We start from the raw sequence: 27526 nt of genomic DNA, 5'->3' as shown, positions 1-27526 counted from the left end.
CTCTTAAAAGTTTAAACACTACATTTATTTAAAAAAAGAAGTAATTCTTATTGCTTAGACTCTTTATTAGCTAAAATGAAGAGGCTCATACAGGTAGGGTACTTGTCGAAGCGGAGTACTTTACTTCATCTCGCAGTGCTAATCCTGTGAAGTTGTCCCGTCTAGCTGCATATTCCCCCACGTTGGCCAGCCCTGGCACCACACAGCAGCTCAGAGCGCTGCGGTAGATGCTCATGTCATGGGCGTCATACCACTCGTCCGTCTTTTCGTCATAGCACTCCACATTAAAGGTGGTAGTGAAGCCATTAAAGCCGCCCACCACAAACAAGAGGTCATCTACCACCTCGATGCCAAAATTGCTACGAGGATTAAACATAGTGGGGATTGTGCGCCAAGTATTAGCCACTGGGCTGTAGGCTTCTGCACTCCTAAGTCGATTTGCTCCATCAAAGCCACCCACCTATGGACAGCAAGGGAAACATGGTTGACTGTTAGCCATGGCTTGTGTGCACGGAGGAAGAGGTTGCCTTTGGGGGTGGGGTGGGGGAACCAGTGATTTCATACCTCCCTCTTTCCACTATTTTCCATGGGGAAAAAAATGCTTTTCAAATGCTTACCAATAATAGTGTAAACCTATTTGCGAACAAAAAATCGAGGGTTATCGTTTTTGTGTGGTACAAGATAAACTCACCGCATATACATGTTCTCCATAAGCAATTACGCCTATTCCACTCCTCCTGCTTCTCATGGGTGCTATGACTGTCCACTGATTACTCTCAGTGTTGTACACTTCCGCTGTAAACAGACACTCATTTCCGTTAAAACCACCACATATGTAGACCTGTGTGAAGAGAGGCTCAAGGTTATCGAAATCATTCCCTCTGGGGAGCAGAAAGAACGGGTGTGTATATGGTGGTAACGAGGTGACCCTTCTGATACCAGTCTGTCCAGTTTCTTTTTTCCCATGTGTGCGTACATCGCTTTTTAATGAGTAAAATTTTAAAGGACAGTTAAAAAGGGCCACTTTTATCATTTGAGGGTGGAGTTAGTCTTGCAAAGTGAGGACTGCCTCTTCTATTTTCCATCCGCCCTCCAGAAAACAAAGAAGAGCATTACTTCTGGGCATGTTCTCCCCCCTCCCCATTCCTACCTTCCCGTACAGTGTTGTGGCACTCGCGTCGCTCCTCTGCTCGTGCATAGGGGCAATGAGCGTCCACTGGTTGGTCTCCGGCTCGTATCGTTCAGCAGTGTTGAGACGCACATAGCCATCAAATCCTCCCATGGCGTATATAAAATTGCTGAGGACTGTCACGCTGACGTAGCAACGTCGGGAGTGCATCGGGGCCACCTGATGCCATGTTTTCTTGACTGGGTCAAAACGCTTAACGCTATTGAAATAGTCTACACTATCGAACCCCCCAATGATATAAATGTAGCCTTTCAAGTAGGCCGCCCCATGGTAGGCACGGGGACTCTCTTCCTCACAAGTGACATTCACCCATCTGTCTGCCCGAGCATCGTATGCCTCAATGGCATTGGTGGGGCTCCCACCGCTCCAGCCACCAATTGCAAATAGGATGGCATAGGGCAGACGGGGCCTGGTGAGTGGGTTGGTGAAGTCAGAATTCGAGGGTCCATTCATGTTGAGGTCATACATGGCCTTTAGGGCATTGATGATGACTGGCTTGCATTCCTCACTGTCTTTGACATAGTCGTTCATCTTCACATTGTTCATGAAGTACTCAGCATGCATTAGGGCCAGGCGAACCTAAGAAAGAAATACAGAAAGTCAGATGAGGTGAGGGTACCTGGAAAACCCATATCCACAAGTCCCCATTTACAGTCTGATTTTGAATGGCAGCAGTATCATATTTTGTGTTTGAAATTTACAGCTCACAGTTTAAATACTTGCTTTTCGGAGGTGGTATACATTTGGATGCTGAGAATGAGCTAGATGGCACCTCAAATGATCACAGAGCTAGCCTCTTCCTTGGCCACTGAGCAGTACTGTTAGACCAGAGAAGGCTGGGGTGATTGTTCAGTCATTGAACATCTATGTTTCTCTGTATAAAATAACACAGATTAGTGCCAAATGGCTGTAATCGTGTATAGTACTGTTTGGTGTTCTATCCCACTTCTACCTGGGATTTGGGGAAACTCACAGAATAAAAATGGTTGAAAGGAGGGCCCTTTAAAATTCTTTTGAAGGGGGGCGCCTGGGTGGCTCAGTTGGTTGAGCAACTGCCTTCGGCTCAGGTCATGATCTCAGGGTCCTGGGGATCGAGCCCCGCATCGGGCTCCCTGCTCGGCGGGAAGCCTGCTTCTCCCTCTCCCACTCCCCCTGCTTCTGTTCCCTCTCTCACTGTCTCTCTCTCTCTGTCAAATAAATAAATAAAATCTTTAAAAAAATAAAATAAAATAAAATTCTTTTGAAGGCCTTGCCATCTCCTTCCCCCGCTGCTAGGGAGAATTTTGGTCAAAGAATGTAAGTGGAGGAGAAGGAACTAGCAATGTCAAGAAAGAAAAACTGCAAAATTCCAAAGATTAAGAGATGCCTTCTATATAAGTGTATGTAAATACAGCCCCAGAAGCTGCCAAACATCTGAATATGGCTCTTCGCACAGTCCCTCCGGGGTAAATGAACCGAACATGAGCAATTAAGCATCCCACAAAAAAGAACTAAACTTGACCTTGGGAAGCAAAACTGAAATATGCTGCTTCCTATTTTGGGGGTCATGAGAAATCCATTTTAAAATGGCCTCAAATACAGCATCTTCTTGTTTGACGTTGAGCTCATCTTTCTCAATGATATCCTTCAGTTCAGTGACTGAGAGCTCTAAAAACTCGGCTGAGACTTTCACCATCTCCTCAAAGTTGTGCAGTATGAACATGTAGGCCTTCTGCCTCAGCTCGGGACAGTAGTAGTAGTCCGTGAACTTGCAGATGCCGATACAGTTATCCAAACACAGCTCCGACTTGAGGAACTCACAGCAACCCCTGACAATACCCATGATGTTGAATTGGTCTGCGGCAGCCAGCAGCTTCTCCACGTTGTCCGGTGTGATAGGGACGGTCCGGGTGTATGCATATTCAATAATTAGCTTCATCATGTCAGGGGAAATGCCAGGAATGTTGTATACCTTCTTTTCAGTGTTGTTCCAGCCACTGGTAAACAAAGCTCTGGAAGAAAGAAAGAAACTAGCAGCCACTGAAACATTTCTCTCCAGTTTGCCAGCTTCTCCCCCCCCCCCCCCCCCGCCCCACCTTCTTTGGTCGAGGAGAGTCTGGACATTTCCCAAATAGTGCACGGTGAGTATGCTGGAAATAAATTGGCATGGGGGAGGGGAGGGGGAGGGTAGGCTATGTGCTTTATACAGTGGGCAAGAGAACCTTGTCAAGAACTTTGACTTTGGTCACTCTTCTTCTTATCCTCATGATAACTAGAACTTTTCCCTGTTTGGTGGGTGGAAAAATTGGGATCTAGAGCCAGGAGTAAGACCTAGGTCTCTTCTACCTCAACCTTACTTAAGGAAGTTAAACTTGAGCAATACGCTTTTTTAAATAAGTACCATTCAGTCAACACACACCTAGAATCTGATCACTCCTCACCTCTTACTGCTACCTCTTTAGTCCAAGCCACCACCATCTCCAGCCTAGATGATTGGGGGTAAGCTTCTGATGCCCCTGCTTCTGCCCTTGATACTGCCAGAGTTTACATTCAGACCCCAACTACCTTATGAGTTTACGTACCCCTTCCACTGAAAACCTTCCGCTGACATCCCTTCTTGCTCAGAGTAAAATACAAAGTGCTTGCCAGGGAGTACAAAGTCCTCTGAGGTCTGGACCAGTAATACCTCTCTGGCCACCTCCTCCCACCGTCCCCCTCATTCCGTTCCAGTCCCACCAGCCTTGCTTTCCTTGAATATACCAGAGGTGCTTCATTTTTGGTCCTTTGTACATGCTGTTGCCTCTGCCTGGAAGGCTCCCCGCTGCAGATCTCCATATTTCTCACTCCCACCTCCCCCTTAAAGTCTTTGCTCAAATGTCACTTTGTCAGAAACCATCCTATTTAAAATCGCCACCTTCCTGTTTAAAATCTCCCTACCTGGTGTGCCTGGATGGCTCAGTCGGTTAAGCGTCTGCCTTCGGCTCAGGTCATGATCCCAGCGTCCTGGGATTGAGTCCCGAATCAGGCTCCCTGCTCAGCGGGGAGTCTGCTTCTCCCTCTGCCTCTTCCCACTGCTTGTGCGTGCTCGCTCTCTCTCATAAATAAATAATATCTTTAAATATAAATAAATAAAATCTCCCTACCTTCCTTTCCGCCCCCCAAGCACTTACGATCTGCTATGTTTTTTATTTATTGAATACCTATTCCTCCTACTAGAAGGTAAACTTCATGAGAACACAAATGTTTATCTTTTTACTCATTGTTTTATTTCTAGTACCTCGGATAGTGCCTGTCACAAAATAGGCACTCAATAAATAATTATTGACAGTGTACTATTCCAGAACTATTTATTGGGCTCCCACTGTATACCTAGGTACTTTTTTAGGTGTTGAAAAAGACGGAAGGACCTGCCCTAACAAATTTTTGCTTCCTTTTTCTAGATGGTTTAAGGGAATATGGCCTTGGAAATCAGATTCTTCTCTAGAGCAGGGGTCTGCAAGCCTACAGCCTCTGGGCCAGATTTGGCCCACCTCTTGTTTTTGTGCCACCTACAAGCTAAAAGTGTTTTTACCTTTTTTTTTTTTTTAGAGCGAGAGAGTGGGGGTGCGGGGAACCAAGGGAGAGGAAGAGAATCTTAAGTAGGCACCATGCCTAGAGTGGAGCCCAATGCAGGGCTCCATCTCACGACCCTGAGGTCATGACCTGAGCTGAGATCAATAGTTTAACCGCTTAACTGACTGAACCACCCAGATGCCCCTGTTTTTTACATTTTTAAAAGTGGGGGAAAAAATAGATTTTGTGACACCTGGATTATAATTCACATTTCAGCATCCATGAATCATTTTATTGGAACACAGCCATGCCGTCTCAGTTAGTATTGTCTACAGCTGCTCTCCCACTATAAAGGCAGCGTGCAGTCGTTGTGGCAGAGGCTGTATGGCCTGCAAGGCTTAAAATACTATCTGGTCTTTTTGTAGACCCTGTTGCAGGTCTAGGTGAATGAGAATTTTTAGCAACAGATGGGAGACATGTATCATGTTCGTTGGAACTGATAACTCAAACATTTTCAGCTCATGAACAAAATATCTCTGCCACTTCCTGAGTCACAGTGGTTGTGACCCAAACTCCCTTTATCTTCCAATAAACACTTCCTTGGTGCTTTCCCGCATCCTCCTTCCCATCTGCTCAATCCTTGTTAATTCATCACCCTGTTTGAGATAGTCTCTACTGGGATAGGGGCACAAGGGGTGGCTGAGGTGGCACTGTCATCTAGGTTTAAGTAGGAAATCCAGTATGGGTGTCCAACCTTCCCGAACATTGGTTTGGGTGAGAATCAAAGGAGAAAAGCACCTGGCCCACCAACAGTTGGTTGAAATCCAGTGGAAAAGCAGAGAGGCGGCTCCGGCCCTAGTTGTGCCTCTTCAGAAGACAAAGGAGCCAGGCTAGAGGAGCCCACAGATTTGACAGTGTCCCTAACTTACGACGATGGGGTGGGAAACATGAAATGAACCAAAATGTCTCAGAATGAGCCCAAGTCCCCCTTTGGCTTAGTTTGGCAACCCTGTTATACCTAAAGTAGGAACTGCAGCTACAGAGGATGTTCTTGTGGGCATTGAACTCAAAGCCATTGACCTTGACGACCACATCACAGAGCTTGCCCTCTAGCCTAAGCTCGTTGAAGATCTCACAGGTCATCGCACTCATCTTCCTCTCCATGTGAGGCTGGTGGAAACGCGTGGAGGCCGCCGCGCTCTCCATCTCCATGGCACCCTGGGACCAGCGGAGAGAGGCTGCTCTCTTAGGGCGTCGGGGAGGGTTGTGGGGGGCCCCTTTAGCCTGCTGTCGCTCCTTTTCCCTACTACATCTTTCATGTAGGGCCCTTCAGGCAGCCCAAGTTCCAGAATCCTGGGCCTGCAGTGAGATCACTCTCAGGATTGTGCTCTCAGGTTCTGGAACTCACCTGTCCTCCTTCCTTCTCCCCTCCCCCACAATCAGGCTGAAGACCACCCCACACCTTCCAAGCCCTTGAATCTGGAGCAGGACTGTGACCACCAACACCATGTAAGAGTTTTTATCCATTCTAGCTGTTGCTGCCGTCTTCATTTGCCCAGTTCTCTATCCGTGTAGCATCATCCGCCTTCTTCCACTGCTGGGCACTTGGCTCCCCAGACACTGAATTCAAGGAAACCAAGTCAGAGGAGGCAGAAGGAAGGAAAGCCGATTAGAGTTCACGCTGGCCCAGCTGTCCAGGGCCTTCCTGCCCCGCGGACTTGTTAGTCGCTCATTTTCTTCTGGGATGAGGAGTGGGCCCAGTTAAGCCCCTTCTGGATGTTTTCCATCTCCCTTCCCTTCCTGCGGGCTTTGTCATGCAAACTTTACGTCTGGAAATGACCCCCCTGGCCAGGGCTTTTGCTCTCGACGGTGGCACCCGGTAACCCCAACTCTTGGAACCCTCACCCTCCTCAACACAGAGCCCGCAGCCGGGATCTTGCCCAGCGCGGGCGCCGCCTTCTCCCGGCCCCGCCCGCCGCCCGGTCCCCGGGCCCGCGGTCCACCCGACTCCCTGGCTGCGGGCGACGCCTGCGCAGTGCGGCCGCGGGGAGGTCGTTGTCCCGGCGCCGTCGTCCCGGCCGCGAGCGCCATGGCGGAGGAGGTGAGGCGGGAGGAAGCGTCCGACGTGGGGCGGGCCCCGACCCCCGGGGCACTCCGAGGCCCCCAGCGGGCCGCCTGGGCCCCGCCGCGCCACCCCGACCAGTAGGCGCCCCGGGCTGGTCCGGAGCACCCCCCCTCCGCGCGCCCCGTGCGTCCCGGCCCGGCCTCGCAGGGCTGCGGAGCCGGCCCCGGGCTCCCGCTGAGCCCAGCGCGGCGCCGGGGTCAGCGCTTCTCTCGGGTCTCGGGACAGGTGAGCACCCTGATGAAGGCCACGGTCCTGATGCGGCAGCCCGGGCGGGTGCAGGAGATCGTGGGCGCCCTCCGCAGGGGCGGGGGAGACCGCTTGCAGGTACGGCCCGGGTGAGGTGGGGCGGCTGGGGAGGTGACCCGCCCAAGGGGCCTGCCCGCGCTGCCGCGGACGCTGCCGGCCCTGAGCCCCTAGAAATGGCCAGCGGCCTGAGTGCAAGCAGGTTGCTCCTCCTGATTGCCCTGCGTTAGAGCCCACCTGCCGGAAAACCTACATTTCCAAATTTGTCAGTCATGACCAGCTGCTGCTTCCTCTTACTAGGTGGAAAGCACCAGACCCTGGGGCGGGGCTCCCCAGGAAGTTGCAGATGTGGAGATGGGTCACCTTGGAAGGGACCCAAGGCAATGAGATGGCAAGGCTGAGAGTCAGAGGGGGTCCTGATTTTTCAGTCCCCACTCTGCCAGAGACCCGCAAGAGACTGGGCGACCTCAGGCTTAGCGCGCTACTACCAACTGGGGTTCTACTAACTACGATTCGTCCATGTCGTGCCCACCGCCCCCCCCCCCCCCACCCCCGACTGCCCCGCCGGCCTTTCCTAACTCCTGCACTGGCTGGCTACTGAGCTGGCTTGCCTTTCATAACCCCCCCCCCCCCGCCCCCGCAGGGCCACACCGGAAGGAGCCTGTATGGATAGCATCTCTCTTTTGCATTTTAGGTCATTTCTGATTTTGACATGACCTTGAGCAGGTTTGCATACAATGGAAAGCGATGCCCTTCTTCTTACAGTAAGTCACATACTAGCTTGCTTTGGTGGGCTTGACAAGCTGGTGGCTTCTAAGTGGCAAATGAAAGGAGTTTTGTGTTTTTGCAGACATCCTGGATAACAGCAAGATCATCAGTGAGGAGTGCCAGAATGAGGTGGGTTACTCCCCTTCTTTGCTCAGAGATGGCTTTTATGGACTACTTCAGATAGTTATTGGTTAGGACCAAAGATTCCAGGATAGAGACCTTAGAAGATTAATATTTTTAAAAATTGTTGTTCTTATGTTCAGGTGGACCTAGTCTCACTGGGGCAGTGTTTCCTTTTTGTTCAGGACATGTGACAACTGGTGGTTAGAATATGGGTGTTAAGCATACTACTAGCTACAGAGTTTACAAGAGACTTCAGCATTTGCTCTTTAACCCTCCAGCAACTCCCAGGGGTGGCTAGAACCACTTGAAGAGTCTAAGCAACTCCTTCAAGGGTCATACAGGCAAGACACACAGAGCTTGGCTTTCCCATAGATCCGATTCCGTCCCAAACTCTTTTCACTACATTATGCTATTTCTTTAATAATATAATTTGGGGGGGTGCACCTGGGAGGCTCAGTGGAGTGAGCGTCAGACCCTTGGTTTTAGCTCAGGGTGGTGGGATCTGGGATTGGGCCCGGTGAGGGGCTCCTTGCTCAGCAGGGAGTTTGCTTGAGATTCTTTCCCTCTCTCTCTGATCCTCCCCCTGCACACCTCCCCCCGCCAAAATAAATAAATAAGTCTTTTAAAAAATATGTAATTTTTTGGCAAGGTAACAGGTATCAAGAAAGACTTCTGAATTAATGTCAATATATGATAACACCCATTTCCATGAGATACATACGAATATTATAAATCCTGCAGCCTTGGAGTTCATTTTACTTCGCTCCACGTTCTGTCCTCTTTGCCAGAGGAGAGCCGTGCTGGTTGCACGTTTCTCTGCAGTTTGCTGAGCTCTTTCTGCTGAATAACTATATCATTTAGTTTCACTTCGTTATGAAATTCATTAAATCACATACTAAGCGGTCCGTCAGTCTGTCATCTTGGTCAGCTCTTTCAATACTCTGTCATGGTTACTTCGGCTCAGGTCATGATCCCAGGGTCCTGGGATCGAGTCCCGCATCGGGCTCCCTGCTCAGCGGAGAGCCTGCTTCTCCCTCTCCTTCTGCCTGCCGCTCTGCCTACCTGTGCTCTATCTCACTGTCAAATAAATAAATAAAATAAAATTAAAAAAAAAGATGGGCAACAAATTATAGATAGCTCTTACATCTCTAAAACCTGTCTCTCTGGAGATGCACTTTTAGCTTAATGTAAGTTCTGGTGCCAGGACTAATTGATTGCCTTTGGTAAGTCACTGTTAGTGGTTCCTCACATACCTGTCTTATCAGCTTCCAGAAAGCTGCATCCAGGAGTAAGACTGCAGGTTTGGGTGCCTGCTCTAGGATAATGAAGCTAGGGCAAACTAAGATTCTGGGTGTTGATGAGCTCCCGAAAAAAAAAAATTAATAACAGCAAAGTTTATGCATGAAATCTTTTTTCTTTTTAAAAAAGTATATTCTTGGGGCGCCTGGGTGGCTCAGTTAGTTAAGTGACTGCCTTCAGCTCAGGTCATGATCCTGGAGTCCTGGGATGAGTTCCGCATCAGGCTCCCTGCTCAGCAGGGAGTCTGCTTCTCCCTCTGACCCTCTCATGTGCTCGCTCTCTCTCTCTCTCTCTCTCTCTCTCTCTCTCCCCCCCATTCTCTCTCTCTCAAATAAATAAATAAAATCTTTAAAAAGAAAGTATATTCTTCTGTTGAATTCTCTTACACTTTTTAGAAAAATGCTCTCACCGCCCCCCCTCCCCCCAAACACACACATTGAGAATCTTAATACATTTCAGGAGCTTTCTCCCTTTGTCAGTGTGTGATCTTTGCCTTTAACTCTCTTTTGGACCCATGGTCAGGGACTCCACATTTGATCTCATAATATTCTGAGACTGTGCATATATTAAAGTTAAAATTCTTTACCCAATCAGTTCCCATTTTTATTGGGCGCTGTTACTGACTGGTCCTGTGTGACACATGGTCGCTGAAGCGGTCTCCCCAGACGTGGAAGGAAATCTTAGCAGGAGGAGGTACATGCGGATGCTTGTGAAGTGGTTTACTCAATGTTGGTGTTGTGATGGTTATCCACTAACATGCTGGGTCCCAAACTCACTTCCATGATTTTTCTACTTCCACTTTCATGATTTTTGCCATATCTATTAGGGTGATTTTTACTACATATTTTACTTAAAGTTGGGTTACTATTAAAAATCTGAATGCGGGGTGCCTGGGTGGCTCAGTCAATTGAGGATCTGCCTTCGGCTCAGGTCATGATCCCGGGGTCCTGGGATCGAGTCCCGCATGGGGCTCCTTGCTCCATGGGGAGTCTGCTTCTCCCTCTCCCTCTGCCTGCTGCTCCCCCTGTTTGTGTACTCTCTCTCTCTCTGTGCCAAATAAATAAATAAAATATTTTTAAAAATCTGAATGCAATTAGAAAGGAAACAATCTTTGTGAAAGCATGAATTTGATGTGCTAGTTTTCTTTTCTTTCTTTTTTTTTTTTTTAAGATTTTATTTATTTATTTGACAGAGAGAGACACAGTGAGAGAAGGAACACAAGCTGGGGGAGTGGGAGAGGGAGAAGCAGGCTTCCTGCCTGGCAGGGAGCCCAGTGTGGGGCTCGATCCCAGGACCCTGGGATCATGACCTGAGCTGAAGGCAGATGCTTAACGACTGAGCCACCCAGGTGCCCCTAGTTTTTTTTTTCTTAATATGCATTAAAATGAATCCAAAGCTACTAAAATGAAAAGTGTTTATCCATGTGCCCCCTAAAGTTACTTTGCCTACCCCTGAGAAAATTGTACCCCATTTTGGGAAATACGGCATTAATCCCTTCTTATTGGTTAAGCCCTGCTGACTGAAGTAGTGAATAACAACAAAATCCCAGTAATTTATGACCTGATAGCAAAAGATCTTTATTAATTCTTAGACCTCACACTCCGAGGGTGCGTATGAAGGGCTGACCAGCTCTGCATGTCAGTTGCTCCCTAACACAGAGTTGCATCTTCTAGGTAATTATTTTCTCACACTAAACTGTGGGACTTCGCTGGGGAAAACTTGACGCGGACTAACAGTTTTTCTCTTCATTTGGATGTCCCAGCTCAAAGCACTCCTTCACCACTATTACCCAATTGAGATTGACCCGCACCGGACCATCAAAGAGAAGTTACCTCATATGGTGGAATGGTAAGTGATGGTGGTTTTGAACCGCTCCTGGCCTCCACAATGGACTGGTCCAGGAGGGGGTATGTTTTTCCTGAGCTTGAATGAGGTGGTAGGCCCCCTTACCTTACTGAAATCCCCTGGCCCACCTATTAGAACCAACTGTCTAGCCACAGAGGGGCTACTTGTGGCTACTGCTAGAGTGGGGGCCCAGTGAGAATCCTTGGAAGGAGGTAGAAGCCCCTTGGTTTGGGGGAATAAGTGCTTTGGGGAGATAACTCTCCTATAGGAACCAGCATGTCCTATAGGGGACAGAGCCCCACTTCTCCAGAACATGGGGTCACCGAGGGAGGGATTCAGAAGAGCTTTGACTTCAGCAGTTAGCTCACCCAGTTCTTGTTCCTGTGGCTGGGGTATGGCTTTCTCACCTCTTCCTTTTAAGGACAGCCGGAGTCCTTCAGGAAGTGGCTTGGTGGAAAAGGCTGAGACCTCCATTAATCTTGCCAGAGGGGACTTGGCCCTAAAAAGGGAAAGGACGCTTTCCTCCTTAGTGATCGGAATTTGGGCTTTTGTGGGGTGTCTATTTCTAGGTGGACCAAAGCACACGATCTCCTGTGCCAACAGAAGATTCAGAAGGTTCAGATTGCCCAGGTGGTTAGAGAGTCCAATGCAATGCTTAGGTAAGCTTCTTGCTCTGGAAAACATTTGAAACTGGTTTGCTCACAAAAAGAGGCTGGGAAGGAGTGGAGGGGAGTTAGTTGCTAGGGGAGTCAGAAGAGACAAAGCACCGTAAGTGGCTGATGTGAAGAAGGTCTTGCTTTTCCTCTCTGAATACAGCTAAAGGATTTCTCACCCTTGGGTGCTTCCTAGGAAGCTGTCTGCTGCTAGTGGATGTAGTATGAATATGACCAAGGCTTCATCTCCCAAAACAGACAGCGTCTAACTTACTTTCTCCAGTGGTAAAAAGACTTTGGGGTCACCATGATGACTGGTGTTCTGGATTAACCCAGACGTGGGAGCTGGCTGGCCTGGGGTCCTTGATCATCAGTGGCCTCCCGGTTCTGGTCTGTCTGCTGGCGTATTCTTCTTCTTCTTTTAATTAGCATATACTGTTTTATTTGTTTTAGGGGTACAGGTCTGTGAGTCATCAGTCGTATATAATACCTAGTGCTCATTGTAACATATACCCTCCCCAATGTCCATCACCCAGCCACCCCATCCCTCCCACCCCCCACCCCTCCAGCAACCCTCAGTTTGTTTCCTGAGATGAAGAGTCTCTTATGGTTTGTCTCCCTCTCTGGTTTCATCTTATTTTATTTTTTTCTTCTCTTCCCCTATGATCCTCTGCCTTGTTTCTTAAATTCCGCATATCAGTGAGATCATATGATAATTGTCTTTCTCTGATTGACTTATTTCACTTAGCATAATACCCTCTAGTTCCATTCACGTCATCCCAAATGGCAAGATTTCATTCTTTTTGATGGTTGAGTAATATTCCATTGTATGTATATACTACATCTTCTTTATCCATTTATCTGTCGATGGACATCTGGGCTCTTGTTTTTTAAGATTTTATTTATTTGAGAGAGAATGAGAGAGCATGACAGGGGGAGGGTCAGAGGGAGAAGCAGACTCCCCGCTGAGCAGGGAGCCCGATGCGGGACTCGATCCCAGGACTCCAGGATCATGACCTGAGCCAAAGGCAATCGCTTAACCAACTGAGCCACCCAGACGCCCATGGACATCTGGGCTCTTTCCATAGTTTGGCTATTGTGGACATTGCTGCTCTAAACCTTGGGGTGCAGGTACCCCTTCAGATCACTACATTTGTATCTTTGGGGTAAATACCCAGTAGTGCAATTGCTGGGTCGTAGGGTTCTGCTGCCATATTCTTTACTGGAGGAGGGATGCGGTCACATAGAGGAAGGAGGCAACATGGTTGCCTGCTCTCAAGGATTGGGTGTTTTAACTAGGGAGATCCATGAAAAGCCAAGAAAGTAGAGACGTGTGCAGACCCAATAAGTACCAGGGTGGGGTTGGAGTGTTTCCTCAGTGAAGCTGCCCCAGATAGCTACCTGGTTGTATTTTGCTCCAGCAAAATAAGGCAGAAACAAACAAGCAAACAATAGCCCATTTATATGAAGTTCAAGGATAGGCAAAGCTGATCAGCAGTGATATGAAGTCACAACAGGAGGGGAATGGCATTGGTTGGGAAGGGAACCTTGATCTGGTTAGTAATTACATGTGGGTATACGTATATAAATATTAACTGAATTGAACACTTAAGATTAGTGCATGTTAACCATTTATTTTATACCTCAATTTAAAATGTTTTTAGGGGCGCCTGTGTGGCTCAGTCATTAAGCATCTGCCTTCGGCTCAGGTCATGATCCCAGGGTCCTGGGATCAAGCCCCACGTCGGGCTCCCTGCTTAGAGGGCAGCCTGCTTCTCCCTCTCCCTCTGCCACTCCCCCTGCTTGTGTTCCCTCTCTCGCTGTGTCTCTGTCAAATAAATAAATAAAATCTTAAAAAAAAAAAAAGGGTTTTTTTTTTGTTTTTTTTTTTTTTTTGCGCCTGGGTGGCTCAGTTGGTTAGGTGTCTGCCTTTGGCTCAGGTCATGATCCCAGGGTTCTGGGATCGAGCCCCATGTCGGGCTCCCTCCTGAGCGGGGAGGCTGCTTCTCCCTCTCCCTCAATCCCTCCCCCTGCTTGCTCTCTCTCTCAAATAAATAAAAGATCTTAAAAAACAAAAAGGAAAGAAATAAAAAATTTAGGGGCACCTGGGTGGCTCAGTCGGTTAAGCCTCCGACTCTTGATTTTGGCTCAGGTTGTGATCTCAGGGTTCTGAGATTGAGCCCCATGCTGGGCTCTGTGCTCAGTGGGGAATCTGCTTAAGACACTCTCTCTCTCTCTCTCTCTCTCTCTCTCTCTCTCTCTCTCTCTCTGCCCCTCCCTCCCTCCCCACCCACACACTCTCTTCAAATAAACAAATCTTTATTTTTTTAAAGATTTTATTTATTTATTTGAAAGAAAGAGAGCATGTGAGAGAGACAGGAGAGGGAGAGAAAGAGAGCAGGAGCAAAGGGAGAGGCAGAGGGAGAAGCAGACTCCTCGCTGAGCAGGGAGCCCGATGTGGGACTCGATCCCGGGACTCCAGGATCATGACCTGAGCCGAAGGCAGTCGCTTAACCAACTGAGCCACCCAGGCGCCCCCCAAATAAATCTTTAAAAAGAAAAAATTTAAAAATACATCACCCCAATAGAAAATAAAGACCAAGAGCAGAGGCAGTGCCATTGTGGAATCCATCCATCTGTTTTCAGGGAGGGATACAAGACGTTCTTCAACACCCTCTACCAGAACAACATTCCCCTTTTCATCTTTTCCGCGGGCATTGGTGACATCCTGGAGGAGATTATCCGACAGATGAAAGTGTTCCACCCCAACATCCACATCGTGTCAAACTACATGGACTTTGATGAAGATGTGAGCCGGATCTCCTCTAGGGTGGGAGTGGATGAGGGGTGGGGACCACTAGCCCCTCCGGCAGCACCCGAAACCCTGAAGCCTGACTTGGGGAGAAAAGGGAGGGCAAGTGTGCTAGCTTCTTGCCCTCGGGCAGTTATTTATTTCTTCATGCACGCCAGAGACAGTTACCTGTGGAGGACTCGCCCTTTGGTGTTTGACTGACAGCCCAGTGTCCTGGGGTACCTAATTTAGGGTTCAGCCAGGCCCTGTGTCACCATCCCAGGTCGTGTGCCGTCCTAGGTCCTCCAGGGCTTAGACTTTGACTTGTCTTCCTGGAGCCAGAGGTGGGCCGCTCCGACTCACCCACACTCTGACTTCTTCCCCTCACACCAGTGGCTGCACTTCTCCCCTGCTCACCGGGGGTGAGGCCGCGCCCGCCGCCGAGGGTGAGCACACGTGTGGCCTGAGCAGTGCTCGTGTCACGGCTTCATGCTCCCACCAGAGTGGCTGATCAGTGATGTCTGAGAGTCCTTGTGAGTTTAAATCAGGGGTTACACGCCTTTTTTGTAAAAGGCCAGGTAGTAGATATTTTAGACGTTGTGGGATGGACTCTGATCTGTCACAACTACTCAGCTCTGCTGTGGAAAAAGAGCAACCGTGGACACAATATGACAGATGAGGCTGGCTGTGTCCCGGTCAAACTGAATTTATAAAAATAGGCCACATCTGGCTACAGGACCTAGTTGGCCGGCCCCGAGTTTAGACTGCAAGGAGGTTTTGGCATGTCTCTGGCTGTCGGGATTCCCTTTCCTCTGTGACAGAGACAGTGGGACACTGGCTCTGGATGGTCCCTGCAGCCCTTCTGTCTCTTGATTATTTAGGGTTTCCTCCAGGGATTCAAGGGCCAGCTCATACACACATACAACAAGAACAGCTCCGTTTGTGAGAACTCTGGGTACTTCCAGCAGCTTCAGGGCAAAACCAACATCCTCCTGCTGGGAGACTCCATGGGGGACCTCACTATGGCTGATGGGGTTCCTGGTGTGGAGAACATTCTCAAGATTGGCTTCTTAAATGACAAGGTAGGTGTGGGACCAGGGCTTCCTGTCTTAGTGGCGCGCTTTTGTTTCGCTGCCTGTTAACAAATGCCTCGCGAACACCTCTATGTGCCGGGCGCGGTCAGTGTCCAGGGCACAGAGGTGAACCACAAGCTATATTCTCATAGGGACACCGTGATGACGGCTGTGTTGGGCACATGGCGCCACAGCAGAGTTCAGAGACACTTATTCTTGGGTGCTCACCATGTGCCAGGCGTATCGACCCATTTAGTCCTTACAGCAGCCTTTTGAGGTGGTGCCTCTTATGCCTCAATTTACAGATGGGGAAACTGAGGCAAGGAGGTTCATCTACCCATGGTACATAGTGTAGGAAGTGGTGGGGCTGATTACAGTCCTCCTCAATCATACCTGTAAGGCATGATTGAAGTGGGAGATGTCAGTATTCAGGAGGTGGGTTTACAATTCAGAGAAGGAAAACACAAGAACAGACCAGAGGCCAATGGGTGAAAACACCAGTCATAAAGGGGCACAGTATGGTGTCAAGTTAGAAGGCTACCAGTCCCTCCCCCCGCCCCGCCCCAGCCACCAGGTGCTAAAGACCTCCAGAATGCTTGAGACTTGTGCAAATTCAGTCCAGATGGATTAGAAGTAACATCTGGTTTTTAAATTTTAATTCTCGTCCTTTCCTTTTGCCGTTGACCCAAGGGTTAATGGTGGCACCCTGTGCCTGTTGCCATCCAAAGGGCGGGTCCCTGTAACCCGGAGCCGCTCTTGGGGAGTTGCAACTCGAATGTTCTCCTCCCCCTGCCCCGGGTGCCTGAGAGGTGGAGGCAGAAGTCAGGGCGTTCTGGGGACTCTATCCCCCTTCCCCGGGCAGGTGGAAGAGCGGCGGGAGCGCTACATGGACTCCTACGACATCGTGCTGGAGAAGGACGAGACGCTGGACGTGGTCAACGGGGTGCTGCAGCACATCCTGCACTGCGGGGACTGGAGAGAGATGCAGGGCTCCTGAGCGTGGGCGGGGGGCCAGGAGCTGCAGGCTGCGGAGAGGGGGAGCCTCACCAGGAGGCCGCCCTGCGGGGAGCGTTACTACTCCCTGTGTGTGCACGGAGCCCCGGGGGGGGGCACCTGCCGAGCCCCGTCTCCCTCCTCCTCTCCCAGCGTCTTCTGTGGTGGTCTCCAGAGGCTGGCGGGAGGCCCTGCCGGATGGGAGGGCCAGCCAGGTGAACACGGGACCTACAGAGTGTTAGCACTCTAGGGACCAACTAGTCCAGGGGTTCTCCGCCCGCCCAGTTTTTAAAGACAGGAAGCTAGTCTTCAAACAAATCTAATGTGTGAAACAGATCAAAATAAAAAAAGGAAAAAACAGCTGTTCTGATTTGGGGGGTGCAGGGCTGGCTGGTTCAGTCAGTGGGGTGTTTGACTCTTGATCTCTGGCTTATGAGTTCGAGCCCCACATTGGGTGTAGAGATGACTTAGAAAATAAAATCTTAAAAAAATACAAAACACCGAATTCACTCACAGGACCCTCTGAGCACGTCCTAAATATGTCTGTGGACCGAGGTGGGCAGGTGGGGTTGAAAGGTGCGTTTCTGACCTGGGATGGTTTCACTTGATGCTGAAGTAGCTGTTAAACTTGGACTTCAGTTGGGGTCAGTTGGGTCTGGCCAGCCCTGTGTGAAGAGTTCCCTATTTATGGATGGATCCCCAAAGGGATCCATTTGGGTGCAGATTATCTCTTGTGCCGTTGGCTCCTGCTGTGTCTTCTCTTCCTTATGTGGGCCCAGGGCCACGAAGATGGGTGACTTCAGGGGAGTCAAGACCGGGACCTGAAGGGTGAAGGCACTCGGTGACACAGTAAAGTGGAAGTGATCTCTGCTCCGTCGTCCTGCATCACTGGGCTTCCTTCAGCTTCTTTCCTTCTCCCTCCCCTGTTGACTTGGATGGTCAAGAACTAGCTGAATTCTCTCTAGGGCACCTTTTGAAGAAAAAATGGAAACGTACCAGTTTCCCCTGGCATTTTGTAGCCTGTCCTCAGAGAAACACACCCCTCATCCTCCCGCAAAGCGTGCCCGGCTGTGGCGCATGCGTTTCCCTGAGGCTCTGAAGGGGACGGCAGTGCCTCCTTCACTAGGGCCCTGAAGGTAGGTGTAGTTCTCATCTATAGGTGGCTCAGAAAAGACCAGAAACTTGGTCCCACGCCATAGCTAGGAGCTGGCGCCAGATTTCAGTGTTTCTGACCAATGCCATCGCATTTCTGCTGCTCGCCTCCACCTGCACGCAGGCTCTGGTTCTGAGCTGGCCTGTTCGCTTCTGGGGGGCGGGTGGTGACCATCTGAGGCCGGCCCACAGCCACTGTCAGACCCCGAAGTGCCTTCGGGATGCTTTGGGGCCAGGAGTGTCCGTGACTGGCCATGGGGAAAAGCCGTGTCTTGGGATCCTGGGCAAGAAGTGGGTGCTTGTGCGGGGTGGGTCAGTTCGGGGAGTCCCGGACCGTCAGTCTCCCAAGGCTCCCCCGCTCTCCTGTCTGTCCTCTCCTGGCTTAGGTCATCTTTGTTGTCCTGGCCAGAGTCCAGCTGGGCAGGTGCTGGCTGAAGCAACTCCTCCCTCAAGACCCTGGGGATTGGAGCCCTGTTACCTTTCCTTCAGACAGGAGGGAGGATCTGGCAGGAGGTAATGGCTGGCAGCCAGAAGCAGGGAGAGGTGGGGGTAGCCTAGCATTGGAACAAGTCTACATGGAAGAGAGGAATCCGACCTGTGCAGCTTAATTTAATCCTTGAGTTTCTTCTGTCATGTTTGAGGTCAGGGACCTCATCTTTCCATTCAGTTGGGGTAGTTAGGAGACAGGGATCATCTCTCCACACCTCCCCACAGGCCCCTCTGTAGACGCCCACTCCCCACCCTCCCTCCAGCAGATAGGGGGCTCCCTTTCCATGGGGAGGGCCCTGGTTAGGCCTCAGGAGGCACGAGGCGGAAACCTGGGGACACAGTATCTTGAGCTCCTGCTTTGTTCCCCTTTCTTCCCCAGTCCTTGGTCTAAGGGCCTCCCCCTGCCCCCAGAAGAGCACATCCTGAGGTCTTTGGTTTAGTCTTTTATTTGGTACAAAGGAGAAAGGGATCTGATACCACTTTAGCCTTTTGAGTGTGCGGAGCTCTCCCCCCACGCCCCACGAGCCCTTCTTCCAAGTTTATCTCAGCCCAGAACCAAGGATTTCGTAGCCCCAAGACCCACCCAAGTAGTTATCCTCACCCCTGCCCCCTTCATATTCTTCCTCTTCTCCGTCCCTTAGAGAAAGCATCCTTCTTTAGGGATGAAAGGGAACGCCAAGCCCAACCCTGAATGCGGCACCCCAGGGTCACTTCAGCCACTACTGGCCGGAGTGAGGGGTGGACAGCATAGTGTGGGGACACAGGGGAGGGGGGTGAGACAGAAGCCAGACAGAGCGGAGAGAGGAAGGCTGAGGGTCCGGTCAGTCCTGGTTCATGCTCCTGGGGAGCTGCCACGACACAGGAATAGGGACCGGAGGAGGGGTGGCTGGGGGCGGCAAGGAAAAGTATGGACAAAAGGGAAGTTTGGGGAAATAAAGAAAGGACAAGCTCGGCCTTGTTCAGTGTCTGGTGACGTGGAGGGGAGGTATAGGTGAGGCACCAGCAATTGCCCCGTTCATCCCCTAGGCTCGGCCAATGGCCGGCTTGGCTTTGTGACTCCAAAACTTGTAAAGGAGGGGTTTGGGGTCAGAAGAGAAAAACTGAATAGAGGTCTGTGCTGTGGATTTTACTCGGGGGCTGGTGGGAAGACCAGAGTTGTCTCCTCTGACCAAGTTCTAGATGTTTCTCGACATCATGCCAGCACAGGGGAAGGTGACTCTTGGAAGGTCAGCCCCACTGCCCACTGTCCTCCCAGAAGTGGGCCTTTGCATTTGGGCCCAGGCCCCTGGCCTTCAGAGCTCCTCGTGGACCCGCTCTTGGTCTTCATCTGACTTCAGCTTGAGCTCCTCCACAGTGATCTTGCCATCTTGGTTGCGGTCCTGGTTCTGGAACATGTCCGCTATGGTTTTCTCCGGGTCCTGCCCAGGCATGAGGCGTCCTTTGCCTTCACTGACTTGCGCCTTGATGAAGGTGGAGAACTGGGAGCCAAGAGAGCCAAGGGGAGAGGGGAGTGAGGGTCTTGCCTGAGCGGCTGCGGGTGGCCTGGGGAAGGGCCCCAGGCGGCAGCCAGCCAGCGGTAGGGGGAAATGGGCTGCATGAGGAAGAGGCAGGGACAAGGGACCGAAGGCACAGGGACCCAGCACAGGGGCAGAAACAGGTGCAGACGGGACGGCAGAAGGACTGCGTTGCTCGATGCCACCATGCACGGTGGCTCCTGTTGGCGGTGACAGTGGGGGACCGGTTCTTAAAAGGACCCAACTCCTCACCCACCTCCTCCAGGGGGACCTCGCCATCCTTGTTGAGGTCCAGGCCTTCAAACAGGTCGGCAGGAGGGTCCTCGTGCCACACAAACAGGTAGCCTGTGGGCAGCCCCTCTTCCCGGGACACCAGCTCCACTGCAAACAGGAGCACCGCACTACCAGGGACACCCCGGGCTACAGGCGGGAAGGGAGAAGAGAAGGAAGGCAGGCCTCGCCATCGGGCCCAGGTCTGGCCCAACTCACAGCCTGCCCTGGGTGCTCCCCAGCCCAGAGGCCTCCGTTTCTCATGTTGGGCACATGGCATGTTTGCAGAACCCTTGGGGAGGCTTCCCGCACCCCTCCCGCCAGCCACCAAGGCCAGTCGGCCCCTCACCTCCGCTCTCTCCGTGGGCCAGGTGCGGGGGCACCACGAGCTGCCGCCTCTCTCCCACGCACATGCCCTGCAGGCCCGTGTCCAGGCCTTCGATCACCTTGTTGGCCCCCAGAGTAGCCTCCTGGGGGTCGCCGTAGTCGTGGCTGGGGGTGGGGGAGAGCAGATTCCCAGGTCAGTGCCCATCCTTGTCCCCCCGCCGCCGCCCCGCCCGGCAGGCCCAGTTTCCCAGTCACTCCTCCTGGGGCCCGCCCCACACAGCCGAGGGCCGGGCCCAACAGTTCAGAGACAGCTCGCCCTCCTCATGGTGCCACTGCCCCTGCTTTGGTGTCCCCTCCACAAGTGGAGCCCGCAGCTCCCCAAGACGCTGGCTTCACCTTGCCTGTGCCCACAAGTCAAGAACCTCAGCTCCTCCTGCTCCCCCATGCTCGCTGGACGGGAACTTATGGACGAAGCACCCGTCGGGGGGCTCTCAGGAGGACTCCCCGCACCTGGGCCCACCCACCTGCCCAGCCCTGGCCCAGCCCCGGACCCACGAGGAGAAGAGCCTGGTGCCATCCAGCAGGGAGCAGTTGTAGTGGTAGCGAACAAAGTCCCCGGGTTTGGCCGTCTCATTGCAGGTCTCCGGGGGCGGGGACAGAATCTTGATTTCCACCGGATCCCCAGGGTTGTGGAAGTCAATGACGTGGACGTCGAAGATCAGCACAGCGGAGCCAGGGATCTTGTCTCCTGGGGCCAGAACAGGGAGTGGATCGGCTTGGAATCTAGGAGGGGCTGCTCAGCCCTCCACAGAGCCCCCTAGGCTCCCCCGCTCTGTTTTCTCAAACCAAGATGGGACAGGGCATTTGTCCCCAGGGTCAGTTCTTCTAATACCCTCTTGGGGGGGGGGCAGGTGAGGGGCAGGGGAAGGAAGGGCCAGGCCAGTTAGAAAGCCCTTTATACACATCATCTTGCAACCTCCCAGCAACTTACCCTGCTGGTCAATGGGATTAGTCCCATTTTACAGGTGAGGACACTAAGGCTTCCAGCAAAGCTGGGGCTCAAGTCCAGGTCTCTTTGCTTCCTAGGGCTACGCTGTTTCTGTTCTTCCATGACCACCCCCCTTCCCAAACTTAGGAGTCGGTTGCCCTTCTCCAGTATGGAAGGGAGAAGTTGGGGGGGGGCTGCTCCTGGAGGCAAGTACAGAGTCTGTGTGGCAGGAGGTGGGTGGGTGATGGTTTTTGTGATGAGAGGGGCAGAGCAGGTGCTGGGATGGCCCTGTGGTGGGGAGGTCAGTGAACAGTGTGCAGAGGAGCTGAGGAGGTGAGTGGGAGCACAGAGGACACGCCTACCAGTCCCGTTCTCCCCGTAGGCCAGGTGGGGGGGGATGGTGATCCTCCGGCGCTCCCCCATGCAGGCACCCTGCAGCCCCTGGTCCATCCCAGGGATGATGTAACCCTGCCCCACATAGGTGTTGTAGGTGTGGTTGCGGGAGTAGCTGTAAGACAAGGCAGGGAGGGCCAGCAAGGGGTCAAAGGGGCCCCTGGCCCTTCCTGGCAGCTCAGAGCCAACCCCCCGTGGTTGCTGCCAGGAGGCGACCCCAGATCCTGCCTCAGCCTCTTCCACCTTCCTCCCAGCCCCCACCTTCCCTCCTCAGGAGCCCCCCAGACCTGGAATCAAAGAGGGTGCCGTCCATCAGCGAGCCGTTGTAGTGGTAACGCATGAAGTCTCCAGCCACGGCTCTCCGGACGCAGCCGGGAGGTAGCTCCAGCGTCTCCAGCTGGACGGTGTCCTTGGGGTTGTGGACGTCAATCAGCAGCACGTGGAAGACCAGGGAGGCCTGCGGGGGGATCACAGTCCCTGGGGAAGGGATAGGCTTGAACCATACAAGTGGAGAGCAAAGCAGGGCTCCTTCTCCACTCCGGAAGGCCCATGTGAGCACCCTGCAAAAAGGTGCTAATTCTGCTCTCCAGAGACCCTTCCCTACCCTCAGCAGCCCTGTTTCTTGCTCCCCCTATGAGGTGTGAGCTGGATCATCCCCAAGGCCATCACCAGCCCATACTGAATGTGTGTGTGAATCAGAATAAAGCACCCTTTCTTAGTGAGATCATCACCAAGATAGATTTCATCTCTGATTTGCCTCCTTGGCTGAGTGCCCTTGTGCAGTACACAACCTGAACAACCGTATGTGGCAGCCCTCTTCTGGGGAATCCCCGAGTCCCTGTCTGCCCTCACCATAGCCTTTCTCGCCATAGGCCAGGAATGGAGGGATGATGATCTTCCTCCTCTCTCCAGGACACATGCCCAGCAGCCCCTGATCCATGCCCTTGATCAGCCAGCCGGAGCCGACGTAGGTGTCATAAGTTCCACCCCTACTGTAGCTGCAGAGAATGAGGCAGAGGTGATGTTGCTGGAGATGAGAGAGGCAGGAAGGGCCCCGGACACCCTCTCCATCATACCACAGCCCCCAGGGCCCCATGACTCCCTCCAGCCCTTACCTGGTGTCAAAGGCAGTGCCATCCAGCAGTGTGCCATTGTAGTGGTAGCGGACAAAGTCGCTGTCCTGGACCATGCGGGGGCAGTGGGCTGGGTGCAGCAAGGTGCTCACCTGCACGGTGTCTGCCTTGTTCCACACATCCAGCAGGACCACATCGAAGTAGAGAGTGGCATCCGGGGGAATGAGCCCCGCTGTGAGAGTCCGGCAGCCACAGCTCATGTTTGATGCAGCCTCCGGGACCCCTCAGCATGCCACAGTCCCCGGGGCGCCGGGACTCCCTCTAGCCTTTCCTGGTATCAAAGCTGGTGCCATGTTTGCTGCAGCCCCAGTGTGGCGGGTTGAATGGACATTTGAACGTCTCGCTTGGCCACCCGCTCCACCACCCCAGGTCCCCTTCTCCCCAGTCAAGCTTTGATTCTACCCAGGGCCCTGTCATTTCCTTTCCTCCCACTCCAGGGGCAGGAGACCGAAACCCTAGTCCCAGACTTGCCCCGACTCATGCTGCATGTGCAGTGTGACCTTGGGCAAGTCACTCTCCTACTCTGAGCTTCAGTTTTTTGGACCTGAGGCCCTTGATTCTGCTTCCTGGTCTCCTCCATCCCCAGCCTGGGCCCCACCCCATCTCACCCACACCGATGCTGCCATAGCCCAGGTGGGGGGGCACGATGAGCCGTCGCCGCTCGTTGACACACATGCCCATGAGGCCCCGGTCCATGCCGGTGATGAGGCGTCCCACGCCCACCACGATGGCCACTAAGGTGCTTCGGTCATAGCTGCGGGAGGGAGGAAACAGATGGGGCACAGCGGCCTCTGGAGGCCACATCCACGCACAGGTGCACGCACACACTCAGTCCCCCTCCCGCTACAGGTGTGCATCTACATGCTCCTGTCTCCTCTTCGAGCCTCCCTCCCCGCTCAAGAGGAGGGGCTGTTACACAGGGAAGCCCCCGAGGGAGGTCAGGGGCTTTTATTTGCCTGGGGCCACGATGGGGGGGGTGCAGGGGGGCGGGGGTCTGCGCAGGCCTGTGTGCTACTACCATCTGCTAGCAGCTGCGGAGGGCGAAGTATGGCACCAAGGGGCAGAGGACCACTGAGCATGTATGACGAGCCAGATGAAATCCTTGGCCTTGTACATGCGCAGCCTTATTGCGTTCTGTGATGTGGGCGTTAGGGTTTTCATTTTTCTCATGACAACGATTAGGACAAGAGACTAACTGACTTGCCCAAGGTCACACGGCTAACACGTGGTCAACTGACTTCCGTGTTTGGGCCGCCACACCATCAATTTCCCAGGAAAGGAGGGGGCAGCAGGGCTCGCTGAGAATAGGGATTGGTTTCCAATTTTGGAAAGGCCTGTTTTAAAATTGCCGTGGCCTTTGTTTTTTTACTTTTATTTTTTTTATTGAAGTATAATTGACGTACAAGATGATATTAGCTTCAGGTGTACAACCTTGTGACTCGACATTCACATACATTACGAGAAGATCGGAATAATAAATCTAGTCAGCATCTGTCACCATACAAAGTTAATTCAATACTGTCGTCTGTGCTCCCCATGCTTTCCCGTGACTGACTTATTTTATAATTGGAAGTTTGTACCTCTTGACTTCTATTTGCTTTTACTTACTATTTTCAGTTTTCAGAAGTTAAGGGAGGATGGGAGACTTATTTTTTTATTTTATTTATTTACTTATTTATTTTTAAGATTCCACTTATTTGGCAGAGAGAGACAGCACAAGCAAGCTGAGTGGCAGGCAGAAGGAGAAGAAGCAGGATCCTCACTGAGCTCGATCCCGGGACCCTGGGATCATGACCTAAGCTGAAGGCAGGCACTTAACCGACCGAGCCACCCAGGCGCCTCCGGAGATTTTTATTTAAAAAAAAAATTTAAATCACTTTACTTTAAGTTTATTTTTTTGAGTAATCTCTACCTCCAATGTGGGGTTCGAACTCATGACCCCAAGATCAAGAGTTGTATGCTCTTCCAACTGAGCCAGCCAGGTGCCCCGAGATTTTTATTTTGATCAAAGAGGTTAAGAACCATGGGTTAGGAAAGTTTTCCAAGCTCAGCACTGCATGAACTGGGGCCAGCTAGGCTCCCAGAGTCCCACCAAAGAAGTCATCCCCTGCTCCCCATCCCTCCCTGACCTGGGCTGTACTCCTGGCCGCGGGCCATACCTCATTCTGCCCACTGAGCTGCTTCCTTCACAGTGCCGTTGTGAGGGCCCAAGCCTGCACAAAATTTCTACCAATTAAAAACAGAGCACCGGGGGCGCCTGGGAGGCTCAGTCGTTAAGCATCTGCCTTCAGCTCAGGTCATGATCCCGGGGTCCTGGGATCGAGCGCTGCACTGGGCTCCCTGCTTGGCGGGAAGCCTGCTTCTCCCTCTCCCTCTCCCCCTGCTTGTGTTCCCTCTCTTGCTGTCTCTCTCTCTGTCAAATAAATAAATAAAGGGCGCCTGGGTGGCTCAGTTGGTTAAGCGACTGCCTTCGGCTCAGGTCATGATCCTGGAGTCCCGGGATCGAGTCCCGCATCGGGCTCCCTGCTCAGCAGGGAGTCTGCTTCTCCCTCTGACCCTCTTCCCTCTCGTGCTCTCTATCTCTCATTCTCTCTCAAATAAATAAATAAAATCTTTAAAAAAAAAAAATAAATAAATAAATAAAATCTTAAAAAAAACAACAACAACAAACACAGAGCACCCAGTCCTCCCCACAGTCAAGGCTAATAGGCCCTCAACTGGCTTTCGGATTGGCAGGCACTGCGCGAAGTTTGCTTTCATTCATCATCTTACTTGAGCCCTGTTATCAGCTTAGGAAGGGAGGACTTAATTTTCCAGATTGTTTTGAACCTCCATTTTTCAGATAAGGAACATGAAGCTTAAAGTGGCAAAATTCCTTGTCCATGGTCACAGGCTGGATTGGAACCCAGTGTCTTGGACTCTGGAGTTCATGTTCTTACCCAGTATACTGCCTGCCTGCCTTCCAAAGCCAAGGCCACTAATTTCCTGTGGGCTGAGTTGTGTGTTTTGGGAAGGGGTCTAAGAGGGACTGACTTCTTGGGATATGGTATGTGACTGGGACCTGAGGTTTAACCAGGGTGGTATGCAGCCCTGCCCTGCCTCCACCAACAAAAGTGACTTGCCAGAGCAGACCAAAGGCCTGATCAGACCAGAAACCCATCTCAAACCCCAAGGCTGGCAAGATGGGCGACAGCCCTGGCCTGATAGAGCTAAGATGGAGGAAGGTGGGGGTGCAGGGAGACCCAGAGAGAGACGTAAGAGAACCCTCCGAGGAGCCCAGGGAGTCAATGCCCGGCCATATGACACGTAGACAGATAGGATTCCGACACAGAGCTATGCCCTACGCTCCTGGATCCATCCTGCTGTCTTATTACAATGCTCCCTCGGCTCTACTACGCCTGCTTCTCCTAACCCCCACCGCCTCCAAAAAGGTTCTCTGGTTACAACGGCACTAGACCCTGGGGCTGGAAGCAGAAGGGATTCAGGCTGGGTAGAAAGGGCGGGGGTCCTAGACTGAGACCCCTGGAGGATTCACATGCAGCAGGGGCCATGCCCTTCCCCCCAACACTGGGGACCAGGACCTGCTCCCTGCCAGGCCTTTAAGTAAAGCACCGGTAAGTAAACAGAGCAGTTCCCCTTGATCATCAAACACTTGGAGGAAAATGGGGAGCTTGCTGTAAAAGAAACTGGGGTCCTCTGAGAGGTGAGGGTTTGAAATCCAGGGCAAGGATGTCTTGGGGAAGATGGATGTCTGGGAGTCCCCATCCCCAAGGTGCTGTGTTAGGGGTTAGAAGACCATGGAGTAGGGGATACAGACACAGCCTAAGGGGGACTACAAGGGGTCCCCAGGATCAGGAGAGCCTGGCCCCAAGGGGAGTGGTGAGTCTGGGGGCACCCAACCCATTACCTCGAGTCAAACTTTTTGCCATCCTCGAAAGTGCCGTTGTAGTGGTAGCGCACAAAATCCCCCATCTGCACTTCCCGGGGACAGGTCCTGGGGATGTGGTACCTCTCGATGACTACATCTTCCAGGGGGCCCCCGGCCGGGCTGGCACGGCCCAGCCCCCTCCCCACCGCCTGCACCAGCAGCAGCAGCAGCAGCAGCTGCAGCAGGGGGAGCCCGAGGATGGTGTGGCTGGGGGACACCGCGCGGAACATGGTGCCTGGAGCTGGGACGGCCGGCAGTGAGGGCGAGCGAGGGAGTCGCCGCCGCCAACCTTCTTCCCCCCTCTTCCCGGAGCAGGCTCCCCCCCTTCCTGTCCTCCGTCTCCACCCCCGCCCTGGCGGGTCCACGTGGAATGGGGGCAGGGGAGACTGAGCTGGCGCGGGGCGGGGGGCGGGAGACGGAGGGTGGAAGAGGAGGAGGGGGCGAGGCAGAGCGGTGGAGTCACAGGAATGCACCACAAAGGACTGCAGCTCCCCCCTCCCGCTCTCCCGGGGCTCGGCGTCCAGGGGCCCGGCCAGGGAGGGAGGCTCGGGAAAGCCGAGAAGTCGGAGCTGACTCCCATTTAAAAAAAAAAAAAAAAAAAGTTAGCGTCTTTTTTCCGGGGCCCCCGGGTCCTAAAGCCGGGCTGAAGCATCCCTTGCTTCTTTCGCTGGCACCCCCCAAATCTAGGCCTCTCCAGGT

At 52.4% G+C, this 27526-nt stretch overlaps 3 protein-coding genes across 4 annotated transcripts; 1 reads left to right on the top strand and 2 right to left on the bottom strand.

Moving 5' to 3' along the window:
* Window positions 1–3: 3 nt before the first annotated feature.
* KLHL10 (kelch like family member 10) lies at window positions 4–6071 on the bottom strand. Its single transcript, XM_027567787.2, has 5 exons — window positions 5739–6071; window positions 2691–3180; window positions 1151–1768; window positions 692–841; window positions 4–460 (listed from the first exon to the last, which is right to left on the bottom strand). Exons 1-5 carry the CDS (start codon window positions 5930–5932, stop codon window positions 86–88), a joined length of 1827 nt encoding a protein of 608 aa, XP_027423588.1. The 5' UTR covers window positions 5933–6071; the 3' UTR covers window positions 4–85.
* Window positions 6072–6160: 89 nt separating this feature from the next.
* NT5C3B (5'-nucleotidase, cytosolic IIIB) lies at window positions 6161–16993 on the top strand. 2 transcript variants are annotated; one of them, XM_027567788.2, is made up of 9 exons: window positions 6161–6821; window positions 7071–7169; window positions 7783–7852; window positions 7939–7985; window positions 11041–11126; window positions 11693–11782; window positions 14423–14585; window positions 15449–15649; window positions 16503–16993. In XM_027567788.2, the coding sequence occupies exons 1-9, from the start codon at window positions 6810–6812 to the stop codon at window positions 16635–16637; spliced, it is 903 nt and encodes a 300-aa protein (XP_027423589.1). In that variant the 5' UTR covers window positions 6161–6809; the 3' UTR covers window positions 16638–16993. The 2 variants fall into 2 exon arrangements, with proteins under 2 accessions (XP_027423589.1, XP_035580611.1); XM_035724718.1 differs by having other exon boundaries at window positions 6211–6229.
* A 1711-nt stretch (window positions 16994–18704) lies between these two features.
* On the bottom strand, window positions 18705–27190 carry FKBP10 (FKBP prolyl isomerase 10). The gene is made up of 10 exons (XM_027568125.1): window positions 26807–27190; window positions 23508–23653; window positions 22882–23071; window positions 22619–22764; window positions 22054–22243; window positions 21736–21881; window positions 20941–21133; window positions 20408–20550; window positions 20045–20208; window positions 18705–19752 (listed from the first exon to the last, which is right to left on the bottom strand). The coding sequence occupies exons 1-10, from the start codon at window positions 27055–27057 to the stop codon at window positions 19567–19569; spliced, it is 1755 nt and encodes a 584-aa protein (XP_027423926.1). The 5' UTR covers window positions 27058–27190; the 3' UTR covers window positions 18705–19566.
* Between the last annotated feature and the right edge of the window lie 336 nt (window positions 27191–27526).

The sequence above is a fragment of the Zalophus californianus genome, chromosome 16 (genome assembly GCF_009762305.2).
Source record: "Zalophus californianus isolate mZalCal1 chromosome 16, mZalCal1.pri.v2, whole genome shotgun sequence".
Lineage (NCBI taxonomy): Eukaryota > Metazoa > Chordata > Mammalia > Carnivora > Otariidae > Zalophus > Zalophus californianus.
The sequence above is the reverse complement of the archived record's forward strand: the minus strand, read 5'-3'. Positions and strand labels throughout refer to the sequence as shown.